This window comes from Sorex araneus, chromosome 1 (genome assembly GCF_027595985.1).
Source record: "Sorex araneus isolate mSorAra2 chromosome 1, mSorAra2.pri, whole genome shotgun sequence".
Classification (NCBI taxonomy): Eukaryota; Metazoa; Chordata; class Mammalia; order Eulipotyphla; family Soricidae; genus Sorex; species Sorex araneus.
The window spans coordinates 435,382,173-435,400,920 of NC_073302.1; the positions used below are offsets into that span (position 1 = coordinate 435,382,173).

General features: G+C 42.5%; 1 protein-coding gene across 11 annotated transcripts in view; it reads right to left on the reverse strand.

Annotated features, from left to right (window-relative positions):
* DGKI (diacylglycerol kinase iota) overlaps window positions 1–18,748 on the reverse strand; it is a 482,969-nt gene that overhangs the window by 60,529 nt on the left and 403,692 nt on the right. For 10 of the 11 annotated variants that reach the window (XM_055142753.1, XM_055142729.1, XM_055142792.1 and 7 more), the window contains 3 exons: window positions 17,772–17,812; window positions 16,577–16,704; window positions 13,916–14,038 (listed from right to left, as the gene is read on the reverse strand). In XM_055142753.1, the coding sequence (XP_054998728.1) occupies window positions 13,916–14,038; window positions 16,577–16,704; window positions 17,772–17,812 (292 nt within the window). The remainder of the gene's footprint in view (window positions 1–13,915; window positions 14,039–16,576; window positions 16,705–17,771; window positions 17,813–18,748) is intronic. The other variant, XM_055142758.1, reaches the window with a different exon arrangement.

Below are 18,748 nucleotides of genomic sequence, written 5' to 3' on the forward strand. Positions count from 1 at the left end.
GCCTGCCACAGGAGTTGGCATTCACAATCCTAAGGATCTAGATCACTGGAACCTGGGCAAAATCTCCAAGCTGGATTCTCTTCATTGCCGTAAGCAAGGAATCTGTCAACAGACTCCCAAGAAGTGCTCCAAGTGGAATCTGCATTGCCAAGAAGGCGCTCCTTCTAGGCATACCCAAGAACCCACACTACCATTGCAGAGGCACCATCTGTAAGTGCCTTCTGCCTAAGCAAACTCAATAGGCCTCTTGAAATTGTTTACGGGCAAGGAATTTAAGTCAAGCAAGCCACAGGGTGTGGTTTTTTTTTTTTTTTGCTTTTTTTGGGTCACACCAGGCAATACACAGGGATTATTCCTGCCTCTGCACTCAGGAATTACCCCTGGCGGTGCTCAGGGGACCATATGGGATGCTGGGAATTGAACCCGGGTCGGCCGCGTGCAAAGCAAACGCCCTACCCGCTGTGCTATCGCTCCAGCCCCAAGCCACAGGATGATTTGATGATTTGAAGGCATGGCTGTAAATGATTGATTCTGGGCAACGACTCCCCTCTCTCAAGTTCCCTCAATGTTGCCATGCTTATACCTGAGGGACCGATAACCAGGCCTAGACAGCAGTGCAGGCCAGAGGGACGGACAGGGAGACCACAGATCAACATCTTTAGCATCTTTAGCGTCATGACTTGAGCTTCTCTCTCTAGGTGAAATGGAACCCAAGAAATCCGTCAGCACTGAGAATCTCCATCCACTCTACAATTCTCTCTTTGTTTTGGGCTCCTCTTCCCTCTAATTATGAATATTGGTATTAAGACAAAGAACAAGGCACGTACAGTAAGAGAGAGGGTGGGGGGGGGGAAAGCAGGCGGGAATGAGAGCAAGAGAGATGAAAGTTGGATCTACCACACAAAGTGGCATTGAAATGAGAGAAAGACGAACCCATTCTCTATTCAAGGGGCCACAGGCCCATTCAGGGAATGCCAATGGGGCTCAAAGGTAACATTCACCACCAGCAGAAACAGTGGGGGGTGTGGAAAGAGCAAAATGGAAGGAGAGAGAAAGATGGCATTTGTAGGGTGGTTAGAAATCAGCCCCAGGACTCAAATAATGATGGTGTTTGGTGAGTTCTTTGCTTGATGTAAATTTCCAGTGACTCCCTGCTTTCTCATCACTCTTCTTTAAGACTCTCCAACTCAAATACATACCCCCATAATCCCCACATGAGCTGTGACTTGGAATACCTTGTGCGTGTGTGTTTTAATAAGTTCCTATGTCTAGTTAGGTCTGGGCATTGCAAAAACACTAGTTTTCCATTAGCTTGTGGAATTCCATTTCTCCAGCACACCCTCAATAATCTGCTGAGTAAAGAAGCCCCAAAATGTCCTTTGAGCTTGAAATCTTACTGCCACCTACTGTTCATCCCCAGGAACTGCATTAAAAAAAGGGGAAAGGAATTCTTTGAAGTGCTCAGGTAGAGATGGGCAAAATGGAGCAGTGGACAAAAGGAAGAAATAAATGGAGGCAAAAAATGATGGCTTTGGAGAAATTAATGCTTATTTTCAACAAATCTACTCAACATAAACACCTGAGCATCATACCTGCTGTTACCTCAGACTACTCTTTAGAGAAATTTGAGCTTTTAAAAAAAGGAATTTTTTTTAAGCATCCTAGACAACAGCCATATGGATATACCAGAGATTATATTTTCCATTAAGGGCTGGAGCGATAGCACAACGGGTAGGGCGTTTACCTTGCACGCGGCCGACCCGGGTTCGATTTCTCCGTCCCTCTTGGAGACCCCCGCAAGCTACCAAGAGTATCTCGCCTGCAAGGCAGAACCTGGCAAGCTACCCGTGGCATATTCGATATGCCAAAAACAGTAACAAGTGTCACAGTGGAGATGTTAATGATGCCCACTGGAGCAAATCCATGAGCAACGGGATGACAATGATACAGTGACAGTGATATTTTGCATTAGAAATAAGTCTTTGAAATGTAGCTTCCTGCCTAATTTCTAAGGAGCAAGGAGTAGGAAAGGCATGCCATCTTAAAATCCAAAGAAAAAGGAGATCCTTGCAAGGAAGCCACAAAGAATATCAATAAGGAGTAGGGAGTTCTCTTTAGAGAAAGCTAAGTCCTTCCTTCCTCCCCGATCTCGGCTCTCCCTCCCTCCCCCATACTTCACCCCAGCGAGACTCTGTGAGTCCAGGACTACAGCTGCTGTGGAGACACAGACAGACTTGGATTTTTTTGCTTAATGTGGAATTATTTTCACGCATAAGTCAAAACACAAAATGCTGCATTTGCAAAGGTAAACACTGGAGATGCAATCTGTAATGTTGTTGATGTAGGCAGGTAGATTAGGGAAGCCTTCCCCCATGGAAATGCAATTCCTGGGAGTGGTAAAACCATCTAGCCCTAAGGCCATCAGGACCCACCCTGTGGCTACAGCAACTAAGGCCTGGTGAGAACTTTACCTGGAGCTAGAGCTAGCCCAGACCAGAGAGGGCTCGACCCACCCAAGATAAGATACAGCAGGAACAAAGGTCAAGAAAAGGATTTTTTTTTTCAAGGAAGACCTTCCTTGAAATGTCCTAGCAATGGACTCTTACCTAGCTACAAAACCCCACATGGGACAGCTTGGGGAAAAAAATCCCTACAAAAGTGCGCATATGCTGCCCGAGCCCATGCACCCATGTGATGGAGATGTATAGAAGGACTCTTTCCATTTATGGAGAAGCCTGCATTCTCTCTCTTGAGTGTGTTACTCTTTCTCGCTCTCTCCCTCATCCCGTCCTCAAAGCTCCCGAATAAAATCTGTTTTTACTTCACTGCTTGTCTACTTCTGAAATTCTTTTCTGTGACAAAGATCTGGAAAGCCCCGGTGAGGCCAAGGACTGTCTTTCTTCTCTGGCAAAGAGCGATTCCTCCCTCCCATCCGAGTCCACGGCTTCCCGAGACATTGGGTGGTGGAGATTGATTCCCGCACCAAGAAGACCGAGTGGACATCGGGTGTGGCCACCTAGTGGGGTGGCGGGGCTCTGGCCTGTTCCATGCAGGGACTCATCCGTAGAATTTATCAGTCCTAGACTTCCCAGCTAGTCCCGGGGTGGCAGAGGTGGATCAGGAAATCAGATCCGTCTCTCTCCTCTGTACCTCACATACGCCACCCGTGGGGGTCCACCAACTTCACTGTCTGTTACCTGGATCTTACACAATCATTGGATAGACCATCTCGCCTATCCAATGATTCAGGACATACAATGTCTACCATGCAGGGTCAAGGGGGGCGAGCAAGGACTGAGGCACAGCTCATGCTGCTTCTGACATCAAGTAAGAGCTTATCAATGCCGCTTCATAAATGGAGGGAAAAAACAGGAGCAATGGGTAGTTGCTTTGGTACTTGTGAAGATAACTGTGACACATCACAGGAGAAGTGTTGTTGTTTTGTTTTTTTTTTCTTTTTGGTCCACACGCAGAGATGCTCAAGGCTTAGTCCTGGTTCTGCACTTAGGAATTACTCCTGGAGGTGCTTGGAGGACCATATGGGGTGCCAGGGATCGAACCTGGGTCGGTCATGTGCAAGGCAAATGCCCTGTCTACTGTAGCATATCTCTGGCCCCAGAATAAGGTTTTTTTTTTTTTTTTTTTTTTTTGGCGGGGGATGGGGGGACACTGGCGATGCACAGGGCTTACTCCTGGCTCTGCACTCAGGAATTACTCCTGGCGGTGCTCAGGGGACCATATGGGATGCTGAGAATCAAACCCGGACCGGCCGCGTGCAAGGCAAATGCCCTACCTGCTGTGCTATCACTCCAGCTCCGCCAGAAGAAGTTTTTTGTTTGTTTGTTTGGTTTTTTTTGCTTTTTGGGTCACACCTGGCAATGCACAGGGGTTACTCCTGGCTCTGCACTCAGGAATTACTCCTGTCGATGCTCAGGGGACCATATGGGATACTGGGAATTGAACCTGGGTCAGCCACGTGCAAGGCAAATGCCCTACCCACTGTGCTATCGCTCCAGCCCATCCTCCAGAAGAAGTTTTTAAATGGGCATCTCTCCCCCATCCCAACCAGTAACTGATTCCAATGCATCACCAAGACAGATTTTATGCCAATTTCTTTTGAAAAAAAATGTGATTATTATGTGAACCATTTTTTACCATAAATTGTGCCAGCATTACTGAAAAAATTGGGTGCAATAATTATGCAGTGGGTATGTTCATTGGGATTTATGCTCAAAACACAGGCAAATTTGAAAAATTGTGTTCTCCTAACCCCTCTGTGTCAAAGGACATACCAAGTAATATAAACAACCAAAATGGTAAGAAAGTTCCATGAGAAACATACCAAATGAATACAACTAAGAACAAATTTGAGACTGAGAAGTGAAAATGCACCGGTTCCACACATACATTGAGAATTCAGTCAATCTAATGTTTAAATATTAAACTCTGCTTCGTAGTAGAAGTATGTGCCAGAAGCTGGGAAAACACCAAATTTATAGCATTTCTTCCCATTTTCAAGAATCTCGAAGTGTTGTGGGACCAGACCGGAATTTGGGGGAAAAACAATAATGCAAGGTTTGATGTTGTTTTTCTTGTGCTTGGTGAGTAGCACAACAGGCAAGAAAGTCAAAAAAAAAAAAAAAAAAGGATAATTCCCCAAATTCTAATCAGTTTTCCCATGTTGTAGAGAAAATTCTCATCCTGGCTTCTGAGGTGTCCTTTGGGATTCCCGAGAGTGTTTCCCTCTCTGTCCACCTGTCCCTATGATGTCTAATTGACTGAGGACACCTTTTTCCCAATCCTGACCCCACATTCTTGGAGTATTCTGAGCTACTGGTCCACAGCCTTGGATTTCAAAATTCTTATTGTTACTTCACATCCATTTAGTAAAAATTACTGAACAGCAGGTATACTGAGAATGTGAGTTCAGTCAATGTTTGAATGTGTCACCTTGGACATGGGTAGTTGGGGGAGAGAAGGTTGTTCAGAGGCAGCTGAACCCTGACACAGAAGGCTGACCCCTGCTCCCTGCCCAGGAGATCACCCAGGAAAGATGCTTCTTCTGCACATAAGCCCTCATGTTTCCTGAGACTTTCCCTTGTCAGCTCTGGTTGGAAACCCTTAGGAAGTCCCTAAGATCTTGTTTTATCCGTCAACTATTATGGTTTACGGTTCCCCACCAGCCAAGCTTTTCCCTTCCAATTAAAGAATATCCACAATCTCTTCAAGGACTGAACTTCATTGATAGATCAAAAATAATCCAGAGAGTGGGCTGGAGCAACAGTATGGCAGGTAGGGGGTTTTCCTTACATGTAGCCCACCCAAGTTTGATCCCGGGCATCCCCTATGGTCCACCAAGCCCACTACAAGTGATCCCAGAGCACAGAGCAAACCCATAACACTGCTGGGCTTACTTACAGAACAAAGAAAGAAAGAAAGAAAGAAAGAAAGAAAGAAAGAAAGAAAGAAAGAAAGAAAGAAAGAAAGAAAGAAAGAAAGAAAGAAAGAAAGAAAGAAAGAAAGAAAGAAAGAAAGAAAGAAAGAGTTCGGACATCTGCCATGAGGTCTGACAAACTAATTTCTCAACGTCTAGGCCTTAGATGTGATTCTTCCACTGCCCCTGTTCCATAGGGCCCGCACATTTCTATATGCATCTTACTGGTGCTCTGTTCTCTCACTGGTGAAACACCAAAGACGCTCTGAATCAGGGGGTCAAGGTTGACGACTTTTAATGTATCAGTCTGTGACTTTCCTGGATCAATCGGATGGATCTCTCTTAAAATGTGAAATATGTAGATGGGGTTCACAGATGAGCAGAAAGGTTTAACACGTCCTATTATTTTTGTTCCAGCTGCACTGGCCTTACAACAGCATGATTCAAGAAGTTTGTCAAGAGAGCCCCTTTCCCCTGCCTCTAACCTGCATTCATTCACTTGGCAGCCTGACTCCTGCATAGACCTGCAGAGCACAGAGCATGGATGGGGGGAGCACCGCAGAGCTTGCCCAGCCTAGGAAATCACATGCTCTCAAGGAGGATCCAGCAGACTGTCCCCTCATTCTTCACAGTATTTTTGAAGTGCAACCAGGAGAAGCTGCTTGGTTTTTTTTTTTTTTTTTTTAAAAAAAAGGAGAAAACAGCCCTTAACAGCAATAGCACTTTCTCAAGCAGTATCTATTGGCAAAGGTAGAAGCTTACAGATATGGGAAGGCATCTTTTAAAACTAATGGCTATCTATTATTGGTACCTGTCTTACCTTAGCTATTTTTTTAAAAAAAATTCAGGGTTGGGGAAAATAAGATCTAGTGGATAAGGAATTCTATTCTGGTTCTGCTGAGAACTGAACCTGGAGATGGAAATGTAATCATGTGACTTCACTTCGATCAAAAAAAAAGTCCCTATGCATAAGTGCATAAGAAACAATTGCAGAAAGAACAGAGGAAAAACTCTCACAGGAAGAGTATTATTATATGCTTAGTTAAATACAGAGGTTAACAAGTTCAGTTGAGGTAAGGGGAAAAAAAGAAGAAAAAGGTACACATTATGTATAAAGCAGCTTTTTTTGGCTTACGTGGTCAAAGGAGAGCAAGATTTAGACTTGCCAAAGGTGGGTGGCACCCAACTATCTTAGTGAAACAGATGCTAAGAAACCGTTTCTATTCTGACATCACCGATTCCATTTCTATGATATATCCCAGCAAAGTCTGCACCCCACTAAGAAGATTAATTTTCCCTAGCTTATCTGATTGTGATGTTAGAAGGATATTTCCACCTCGAATCATTGCTCAATAGTTGGTCTCCCTGCTGAGAATCCGGAGCTTTGACAACAAAGGCAATTATTCTTTTTGTTAAGTTTGGGTCTCCACCTGATGCTGCCAGAGGAAAATGGTTAGAGAAACCGGCTGAACACAAGAGCGAATAGAGCTACTGCTCTTGTGTTCAGCCTACAGTGCAGGAATGAGGAGACGGGGAGAGACGTTTAGGGCTGCATCTTTTAATTCCATGGTTCAGAATTGTAGACTGCACCAAAAAGGCCAAGTTTGATCCAAAGCCACATTTGGTGTTTCGGCTATCCCAAAACTGGTTGCATTCATCAGGCCAAGTGCTGCTGACCAATGATTGAGTCCATTCAGTTATTTGATGGAGTTTTACTAGTGATGACAAAAAGCAGATACTTAGATGCTTAAAGGTTGTAGTAAAGAAGTTACCTTTAGAATACTTCCTCCCCCCTTAGAGGTAAACATTTTTCATAAGTTCTTTAAAAAGTCATCTTTTTCATATGAAAATAGTAAAATCTAGAAAAACAACAAATTATGTTCCTCTGCTGTCCATGACATTCTATGAATATATCCATCTAGCACTTAGAGGAAACAATAAAATTGACTTACATCATATTTCCCCTCTGAATATAATCTTTTCAAAGGCAACAATTGCTCTGTCTTATATCATCAGTGACTAGGCATATCTGTTACTCATACATAGAAGATGTTCAATATTTATTTACTCTAATGAATGACAATCTGTTTTTAGAATTCCAATGAAATTATGAATCATACTGGCTACACATGTAAGAGCTCAATCTCTGATAACATCATCTCTTGTCAGAGACAAAAATTCTTCACCAATCATCAAAAGCCTTTAGCCCTGTTCAGGTAAGAGATTCCTGTGGAGACAGACAGGGATGTCTGGATTGGATTTCTGCCCTTGGGTGGTTGCTGAGCCATCTCCCCCAAGTCTCAATTCATTGACAAGGTAGTCTATTTTTACCTGTGTTAGATTGTGACAGTCCTCCAGCTCAGCTTTTTTCAGGCTGAGGACTTGATGATACTCAGAAAAAGTAAATTTCTGCTAGTCAACTTTGTTTTTTTGTTTTTTGTTTTACTTTGTATAATCACTGTATCACTATCACTGTGTCACTGTCATCCCCTTGCTCATCAATTTGCTCGAGTGGGCACCAGTAACATCTCCATTGTGAGACTTCTTGTTACTGTTTTTGGCATATCGAATACACCACGGGTAGCTTGCCAGGCTCTGCCGTGCAGGCGGGATACTCTTGATAGCTTGCAAGGCTCTCCAGAGGGACAGAGGAATTGAACCCAGGTTGGCCGCATGCAAGGCATAAATGCCCTGCTGGCTGTGCTATTACCCTCACTGGAGCGATACTTTGCATATACCACAAAATATAAGAATTTAAAATGTTATTGCAAGAAGCTAAAAGTACCCCCCAACCCTTCCTTTTTTTTTTTTCTCTCAAAGACTCTACACCAGGGTTTTAATTCAGTGTCTGTTTCAGTCTCAAGAGATGAAAGCGGGAAAGGATTCTTTGGGTCTCAGATTCTGTCTTCTAAAATTTAACAACTTCCCAAGAATCTTCGCCAAAATGAAATATGGTTTTGTCATTGGTGGGGATGGCACATATAATAACAGCAAATGTGTTCCCATAATGATTTTTAAGTAGAACTTTCTTCAGCTAGAGAATATTTTTGAGCAGAAGACAAAGTCATTATCGTCTGGGCAATGATAATGTGAGTTGCCTTCCAGCAAGTTATTTCAAAATTGGTTCTCTCTTACGGATTTTAAAGGCCCTCTCTGTGTAGCCTGGCCTTCTCTGCCATCATAGTTTCTCCTAGAAGGTCTGTGTCTAAATGAACCGTACACAAAATACTTTGTGCTATTTCTAAATGGAGTGCTAATACAAATGTAATCATTTCCAGTAATAACAGAATTAGGAGGACGAGTTAGATGAATCTGGGAGACAGGGTGACCAGCACAGAGGCAGACTCGGTAGCATGGAGGAACAATGACAAGGGCAAAGCGTTGCAGATGCATTCCTGCTCCCTATTTTTTTTTTTATCAGTTTTTTGTGAATTTTGCATTAGTAGCCTTTTTCAAAAGTTGATTTTTGAAATGTTATTCTTGGTTAATCACGTGTCTTGTTTTATTCTTCCTATAATTGATTTGTGTATTTAGTATTTTTCTTCCCAGTATATCTTTGGGATTCTTTATCTAGATTATCAAATTGACTTTATCTCTGTATGCAGTGATTTCCCTCTTGTTAAATGAATTTAAAGCCATGAGTCATTTTGTGATACCACACTAGTGGTATCCCGCAAATTCCAATAGAGTATCTTCCTAATTTAGAATTTATCAAAATTTTACTTAATATTGCAAACGTGATGTTAAAATTCAATGTTTACTATTGGATAAGTTGGGGCTATCAACCTGGGAGAAAGAGATCATGGTAATATATACATTATTACAATAATTTTTCTGGCTTTTGTCACAAATGATTCTTAAGTATTCCTAAGAAGAAAATATTTTTTGTGATATCAAATAAAGTTAAAGCTTGATATGCATTCTGCAACACAAAAAAATACATGGAACACACTATTCATGGCATTTTTAAGATAATGAATTATTAGAAGTCTATGTAAAAATCATGACATAATCATGATGCAACACTCTATAGGATATAAACTCTTTGAACTCTACATGTCAATGTAAATACAATTAAAATACATGATACTGAATAAAAAGGCAAGATCTACAGGTGCGTGCACTATTTGGCACAGCTGAAGAAAACTAAAAGATACTATAATATAAAACCACAAATCCATAAAGCAATGTATGTTTAATGCTAGTTTAGGTTAATGAATGAAACAAAGACACAATGCAAACAAAATACATTATCATGCTTTCAGCATGACCGGCACAAGAGTCTATATAATTTTGTACTTACACATATAGGGATATATTCAATATATGTTTGATTTTTTTGTTTTTGTTTTTGGGTCACACCTGGCAACGCACAGGGGTTATTCCTGGCTCTGCACTCAGGAATTGCTCAGGGGACCATATGGGATGCTGGGATTTGAACCCGGGTCAGCCGCGTGCAAGGCAAATGCCCTACCCACTATGCTATCACTCCAGCCCCGTGTTTGATATTTTTAAATAAAAATATTCTCTCAATTTTCATTTCCATTTCTTCCTTCAAGGCAAATAAGGAGCTTCATTTTGAAGGGGGGCGGGGAGTTGGGCTATACCCAGCAGTATTCAGGGGTTACTTCTGGCTCTGCACTCAAGAATTATTCCTGGTGAGCTCAGGGGACAATACGGGTAACTGGGTCAACCGCATGCAAGGCAAACACCCTACCCATTGTACTATTGTTCCAGTCCTGGTAACTCCAGGTCTTGACCATACTTACTTTTAGGTAAATTAATTGTCATATATATATTATATATAATGTACATATATAATCTCTGTATGTTATAGGGTTTTTCACTTTAAAGATGCTTTAAAAAGATGTAAGTTTTTCCCTTTTTTTAAAAAAAAATTTATTGGGGCTGGAGCAATAGCACAGCGGGTAGGGCATTTGCCTTGTACGTAGCCGACTAGGGTTCGAATCCCAGCATCCCATATGGTCTCCCAAGCACCGCCAGGAGTAATTCCTGAGTGCATGAGCCAGGAGTAAACCCTGTGCTTCACCGGGTGTGTCCCAAACCCCCCCCAAAAATTTTTTTATTAGAATCACCATGAGGTACAGTTACGGACTTACAAACTTTCGTGCTTTTGTTTCAGTCATACAATGCTGGAGTACCCATCCCTGCACCAGTGCCCATTCTCCACCCCCAGTGATGCCAGTATCCCGCCCAGTCCCACATTTCATCCCTCCCACACCACCCCAGCTCTGTGGCCTCCTTTTGAGTGTTGTGGTTTACAATAGAGGTATTGAGTGGCCATCCTGTTTCATCTATAGTCTACTTTCAGTGCGCAAAAAGATGTCATTTTCTCTTACAGTGAGCTCTTGACTCTTTTCTTTTGCACTGACCCTTTGGGAAGATAGTGGACAACATGGCGAAAGTGGACCAGTCATCACGAAGCTGCTTTTGCAGCCATGCGACACATCAGAAGACATTCCCTACCCATTCTCCATAATTACCACACCACATTTGATGGGGGTCAGATGGTAGGCAACAAATCATAGAGGAAAATATATATTTTATATATATATGCATATATACATGTTTTCAGATATATATACCAAAGCTCACATCACCCAAACTTTAACAACACATTAGTGATATCCTATAGGATGTCTTAATGACTCCTGCCAAAATAAAACAATCTTCACAGTTACCTATGTGAACACTTTTTTGTAAGCATGGTCAGCAGTTCTTCATAACAGACAATACGAAATATACTATTTCGGTTGTGTTTTAGGACAGGGATTGGGGCTTGAGATGGAAACATCCCGAATTTGGTGGTGGGCATGTGTAATGGTGGTGAGATTGGTGTTTGAATATTGAATGTAATAAAACATTGTGAACTAACTTATAAAATTTAAAAAAAATTAAAAAGTAATGTGGAGTTCATGCCCAATTCAATCAGCTTAATGGCTGAATAAATAGCAGTGCTCCTACATTTAAAAAAATAAAATAGTGGGCCAGTTGACCTCCTGCAAATCACAACCTCACACTTGCTCTCCTGGGTATCTTAGATAAATAAGCCCTGGGAGCCTCAGTGTACTCATCTGTTAAGCCATAGTGAGATTAAAAAGTTATGAAAAGATGGGCGGGAACAATAGTACAGCCGGGAAGTTGCCTTGCATGCGGCCAGGCTGGGTTCACTCCCTGGCATCCCATGTAGTCCCCAGAGCACTGCAAGAAATAATTCCTGAGCGCAGAGCCAGGAGTAACCTCTGAGCATTGCTGGGTGTGATCCCAAAAGCCAATAAATAAAAATAAAAAATAAAAAGTTATGGAAAGAATTAAAGGTAATTGTAGGACAAAGGAAATAGAAGAGTTTCTATTCAAGGAAATGCCAGACATCACTACAGATCATTTACATAAAATATACATGATATCATTTTAGTGTTTCATAACAGCAATTGTTCCTATTTGTATCAGAGATGATCTCTGGGGGAAAATCCACATTCTTCCCGAGGAATTATTGGATGCAATAACAATAAACAAAATGAAAGAATTAAAGGGAAAATCAGGCAAAGGGAAACCACTGACTTCTTTTCAGTGGTTTGAAACAGTCCTGGAGCCATGCTCCTGTACTCGGTGAGTCAGGGGTCCAGAGAGGGACCACCAGAGACAGTTGTCTGATTCACCGGCTCTGCAGATTGAGCTGGAAAAATTTACAGGCTGGGCCTAAATGCTTCAACAGGATTTGGCTTGTCTTTTCCCAGCAGGGGAAAAAATTACAGCCAGTCAGCTGTGTTTGAGAGCAAAGGTAGCACAAATGACCAAGAAAACTTATAACTGCCAATCAAAAATCAATAAAACAAAAGTTGGAGAGCACATTCCGAAAGGATAATCTATCTCAAATAAAAAAAAATAGAGCTGGTTTTGATCTAGAATGTTAAGAACTTGGCTATTACATAAAGTGGCCCTGTACTTGTGGCTCGAGGAATGAATATTTACTATCTTAGAGACAACCACTGCATAGATCATGAATATACATTAATATGCTAAATGCAGAAAAATCAAGGCACGGGAAATCAAATTGAGATCATGTTCCAGCTTTCTAGAAATAGCTTGCACATAAGAACAACTAAGACACTCATTTTGCTTTGTTTAGGCTTAATTTCTATTTCTGTGGTTAATTAAAACTCTAATTTTCAAATAACTCTGCCTATAGATAAATGACTATTTTACAGCCAACAATGGTTGGCTGATTCATCTTGGTTCACAAGTCTCAATTCCATATAAAAAAGACATGGAAAAAAATGCCTTGATTGTAAGCAATCAGAAATGAACACCCTTTAATTAAAAAGGAAAATCCCTAGTAATTCATTTTTTCCCTTTCTACTTCCCTCCCCACCCCCCAAATGAGAAGGAGTGCAGAGAAGCAATTAAAATGCAGTCACTGTGTGCCCTCAGGATGCCTGAGTAGAACCTTTACCAGTGAAGTGATTAGCTTCAGAGTTCTCATTTTCTTCCCTCTGCCAGACTGAATTGCTTCTAGTCCTCCTCTAGAAACAATGCATTGTCTTGCCTCTCCCGTCAACCCTAGATTTCTAGGTCGTAATCTTGTTTCTGTAAAAACGATAAGGCAGTATGTTTATAGGGCCACTGGCTCTGTTTGAATAGGACTTCAGGCAGCAGAAGGGACCAGTCGAATGACAAACTGCACTTGGGATGCAGAACCTCAGAGATGAGGTAACTAGTCTGAAATCAAATGAGTGTGTTCGTGGTCATCTCACGAATCTGCTCTCACAAGGAGGGCTAGCAGGAGGGATGAATCCCCACACCGAAAGGTGGCAGGACTTTTGCAAAACTTCAACACTGATTTGACAACTTGTTTTTTAACCACGATCAGACGTTTTTTTTGTTTCTTTTTTTAAAACCACGATCAGCCCTCACTCAGAAGAAAGCACACCTTCCAGTCTGATCTTTGCAGAGCTGAGGCATGGTTCGCCTGGAGACTGTCACCACACTCGATGGGCACTCCAGGGTGACCAGCGGGGGGGCCCCCGTGGCAACATGACACAGAGCACATGCCCAGGGAGGGCTCAGGACCAGAAACAAACGGAGCAGAGCTGCAGCATTCCAAACAGTTCACAACCACAGGCATGCACGTCTTTGGGATGTGGCAAACAGATAATAGACTCGGGGTTCCAGTAAAGCGAGTATCAAGGCAGTTTAAGGTCGTTATGGAATTTCATGCCAGGTCGCAGTGTGCCAGGAGCCCAAAGAAACGGAAAGAGCAGCGCCTTCAGAAGCTTGGGGGGAGGAAGGGGGTGAGTAAAAGAGGACGAGGAGAAGAACACAGTCAGACCACAGGATGACAGGGTCAGGGGACAGCCTGAGCGGCACTCGGGAGGGAGAGACCCTTGCCGAGGAGCGGCCCATGCAGCCTTGGCCAGCACTCACAGGGGCACACGGGCAAAGAAGAGAGAGCGCTCTTACTGTAGCACACGGGAGTGGCTGAAATCGCCCATATCACAGTCCTGATAATGCGGACTTAGCACTCCCAGCCCACTATCACTCAGCACGTGCTTCCGGAGGGGAGGGTTCCACCAGTCTGACATCCTGGGAGAAAGAAGGCACCAGACATTTCAGCATCAGCAGTCAGCCTCGGGACTTCCTCCTCCCTTCCTCAAGGAGCTGGGGGATACAGCTGTAAGGGGTGGAGACCTGCGAGGAAGGTTTTCGCTGATCCCGCCAGCACACTCTATGAGTTTGCTCTCCACGTTTGCCTGCTCCTTTTGGACCTTCACCCGTAAGTGCTCAGGAATTAGTCTGGACTCAGTGTTCTAGGGGGCCCTCATCGTGGTGCTGGGGATTAAACCTGGGCAAAGTCCGGGCTCCAGCCCCTGCCGGCATCTCTCCGGTTCTGAGTTTGCCCTCTTTCCGGAGGAGAAGAGTGAAGTTGAAGACAGATTTTATTTTATTTCATTTTATTTTATTTTATTTTATTTTTTAAATATTTTCCCATCCTTTTTTTTTTTTTTTGGATCACACCTGGCGATGCACAGGGGTTACTCCTGGCTCATGCACTCAGGAATTACTCCTGGCGGTGCTCAGGGGACCATATGGGATGCTGGGAATCAAACCCGGGTTGGCCGCATGCAAAGCAAACGCCCTACCCACTGTGCTATTGCTCCAGCCCCTATTTTTTAATTTTTTTATGTACATGCAATTTTTATTTTATTTTATTTTAAAATGTTCTTTATTGACTCCCTGTGAGATAGACCCTTACAAAGCGGTTCATAATTAGGTTTCAGTCATACAGTGTTCCAACACCCATCCCTTAAATGTGTCACATGTAAAGACAGATTTTAAGTGTGACACAAGAACAGAAAGAAGAGAGCCCAGATGCTGAAGATGTAGACCAGAAACCACGAAGGCTCATCCTCTTTTGCTACTTCTCTGTTTCTAATTTCTTTCCTCTGTTCCTAACTTACTTCGGCCATGAGGTTTTGGTTCAAATTCAAATGGACCTTCAGGTTTCCATATTGTGGGGGCTGGGAGTGACTGAAGTCTAACCCTGGGCAAGAGCCCCTTCCTTTGGGCCACTATTTGACTTGAAAGAATAACTGAGAGGAAAAGAAAGAAAAGGAATGAGGGGGAAATGAGGTTGGCAAAATGGTCCAGACACTGGGTTGGGCAGGTGGGTGGCATCCTGACTCAGAACCCACTGTCCCCCGCAAGCAGGACATGGTGTCTTGTTGGCTTCTCCCACACCTAACAGGTCTGATTTAAAAGCACACACATGCCTGTGAAGGGGGTTCTCACCCCTCCGTCTTCTAAAAAGCACCATCTTCTATAAAGCAGCAGCCTGGGCTTTCCGCCAGGAATGCTGTGCTCATCATGTCATTAGCTTCATCGTCCTAAGCACAGCTCACTCACTCTCCCTTCCGCCCTGTGCTGCTGTCTTACCTTGCCATACCAAGACTGGGTACACGCCCAGGGTAGTGGGTAGTGGCTGATGAAGGCACAGGGGAGATTCTCAGAGCAGCAATAGTCAAAAAAGTTAGGGAAGGGGCATTTGCACAGGCTGGTTGAGTGTGTGCTGTCCAGGGAGATCTTAATCAGAACTAGCTTCCAGAGACTGATAACCACTGAAATTCATGCCACTTCGCCAGAGTGAAAATTTATGTTTCTATTATTGTGCTGCTGTTTCCCTAAAAATGCTGCTATTAGTGTGCCTGCACATAAAAAAGCTAAAAAAATTTTTTTAATTATGAAAATAAACTAGGAATACAGGAGCATTTTGTGCTTCAGTATAGTGGCTTAATGAAATGGCTTTAGAATAAAAAAACTGGAGAGAAATGTCCATTTTTTTTCACTTGCTTTCTCTGCAGAACTCAGAAATTCACAAACCCCATTATGCCTTGGTTTTCTTACCTGCGAATTTAGGATAATAATAGTGCCAAAGACAAGAGGCATTGTGAAATGATGGTAATAATTTTAATCATATCATGTTTACTAAGGCACATATTTAGGCACCAAACACTATTCTAAAGGCTTTCACATATTAGTTCACCTTCAAACAATTCTGTGAAAAGGTGATATTATTTCCATTTTGCAGGTAAGAAACAGGCCCAGAATACTAAAGATGATTAAGTCATGGAGAGGTGGCAGGGATACAAGAAGGGCATTTAACACAGTATGTGGCTCATCATCAGTGCTTAATTTATGGCAGCCATCATTATGAAACCTAAATATCTCAGGTCACCTAGATAGAACAAAAAGATGAAAAAAAGGATAAAAATAGGATAAAAAAGTGAAAGAAGAGGACAATAAACTGTCAAACCACCTCTGCCAATTTGTATTTGGATAAATAGTCCGTACAGATGCTTGAGCACAAATGCAAACACATAGGAGTGTTTGCTAGTTTGCTAGAAAATATGACCATGATGGCTTAGGAAGACTCAGATATGGTATAAATTCTGGGCTGGAAAAAGTAATTCCATACAGCCATGGAACTAGCTACACTGCACCCTAAAGAAATACAAGAAAACCCCCACTTTAAAATAGTGTGGTGTCGTTCCACTAGAATATCAAGTTCAAAGTCAGACCGGACGTGGCTCTTACCCATGACCATCCAAAGAGCAGCACACTTACCCTGAAGCTTGCTCCACCACCAGATCCGGCATTCCGGGAGGTGTCCCTGCCTGCTGAGACAACGCCATATCTGGGTCCAAAATGAAAATCTCATCCTGGGAAATCTCCATCACAAAATGCAAATGTTCCTAAGGAAGGAAAGGATGCCCGTCAGATGAGGGACAGGGAGTTCAAATCCATCATCTGAAGGCTAAATGCAATGCAGCACTCTTGAACTTATGGAATAAGGAAGTCCTGCAACATACTAAATGGCCACTGTAGCTTAAAAGTCCCAACGGAGCAGTGGGATACTCCGGGAAGCCCCACTGGGATGGGAGAATGACAGCATGGATGGACCTCTCTTGGGGGAATCTCAGTCTTGATGCAGGCAACCAGGTATAGTCTTACCTCTTGTTATCCCAAATATTATTAAATAAATACAGTCCGCATGCAACTTGGTTCAGGCCAAGTGAACAATTACCCAGATCTGGTTGAAGCTAAGTGGCTTGATTGCCAAGTTGTTTAAAGCCAGGACTCCTAACCACACTTCCCTACCCAGACCCAGAGAGTCTGAGCAGTTGGATCGCTCCTCACTGGGCACAGGGAAAAGGAAAAGACTTCCTCTATCTCATTACCAAACTCTGGGAAATGATAGAGAAGCCTTGATATACACGTGAGGTCTCAAACTTGCTAACCAAAAATAAACTTTAAAAGGTTTAAAATTTGGTTTGCATGCAGTAACAAGTAGCAATATGAGTGAGAGTCCAGAGTGCAGGCTGAGAATGACAAGCCCAGTTATTTTCCATCCTTTTGATGATCAAGCCGCACCAGCTTGGGTCTCTAAATCACAGACCACATGAAGGCAAAGTGCTCCTAGTCGAGGTTCTGAATGTAATCCCAAACAATTTACAAATACTCTTGTCTCTTTGTTCCAAAAATTGTAAGATTAGTTACACATAAAGTACATTTACTTGGGTATTTTTCACTTTTGGAAGAAGCTCAAGAAAACTTACCTGGGGCTGGAGCGATAGCACAGCGGGTAGAGCATTTGCCTTGCAGGTGGTCGACCCAGGTTTGATTCCCAGTATCCCATATGGTCCCCCGAGCCCCTGAGCACTGTCAGGAGTAATTCCTGAGTGCATGAGCCAAGAGTAACGTCTGTGCCTGTGCATCGCTGGGTGTGACCCAAAAAGCAAAAAAAAAAAAAAAACCTTACCTGAGATCTGTCTATTCGATAAAAGCGATCAGCAGATGTTGCTGGGAAGGGAAAAAAAAAACATATGGTGTTCAGTGCCCTGGGATCTGGAACCAAATTACAACCTTCTCTCTTCTGTCACTCTAAAACCCTGCCTTCCAGTCATTCCAGACTCCTGCCCCATTCCTAAGCATACTAAGAAGAAGTCAGGACCTTTGCCCCTGCCTCTGTTTTCCCACTGCCAGCAAACTCTTCTTCAAGGCTTCTGCAGCATCATATCTTCCATATTTTCTAAGGACCAACCCAAAGAACTTCTCTTCCCAGCTTCCCTGGCCCAGGCAGAATTCACTGCTCCTGCCTGGTTTAGATTTCTTACAGCAGCTCTGCTCACAGAAAACCAAATAAAGCAACTACAACCTGCCTTTCTAAAGGTCTGTGTTTTATTCTTTTATGTCTCTAGATATATATTAGCACAGAACACTAAAGAGACACAGAATTCAAAACTCGGTATGTATTTATCAAATAAAATAATTAAAAAAAAAACTGTCGTTAGCCAGACTTCCTCAGGATGAAATTTTCAATTTGGAAAAGAAGTTGAAGATACATAGCCAGGAATCACATCTGGTATGAGAGAAATAATTTCGCTGTAAAACAGAACTCTCTAAGCCACGTCTGTAGAAAGTCAAAATGGAAAGAAAGTATGTAAGCATTCCTATAAATATTATATTGTATCTGTAGTCTTTGGAGAAAAAGAATTTATTTATTTGGGGTCTCTAGAAATTATTCTATTTTTCATATTCAAAAGAATTGTATATTTTTCCCACTTAAACCTAAGAGTCCAAATATTATTATGAGTAGTTTTTTTTGTACAAAGTACATACTTCTTGTGGAGAAAACAAAATGCAAATAGTCATAACTAAAATTAATAAATATTTAATGAGTAGCTTTGATCTAAGGGAACTGGGCAACTCAGACATGCATGGTCTCCCATCCTCTGA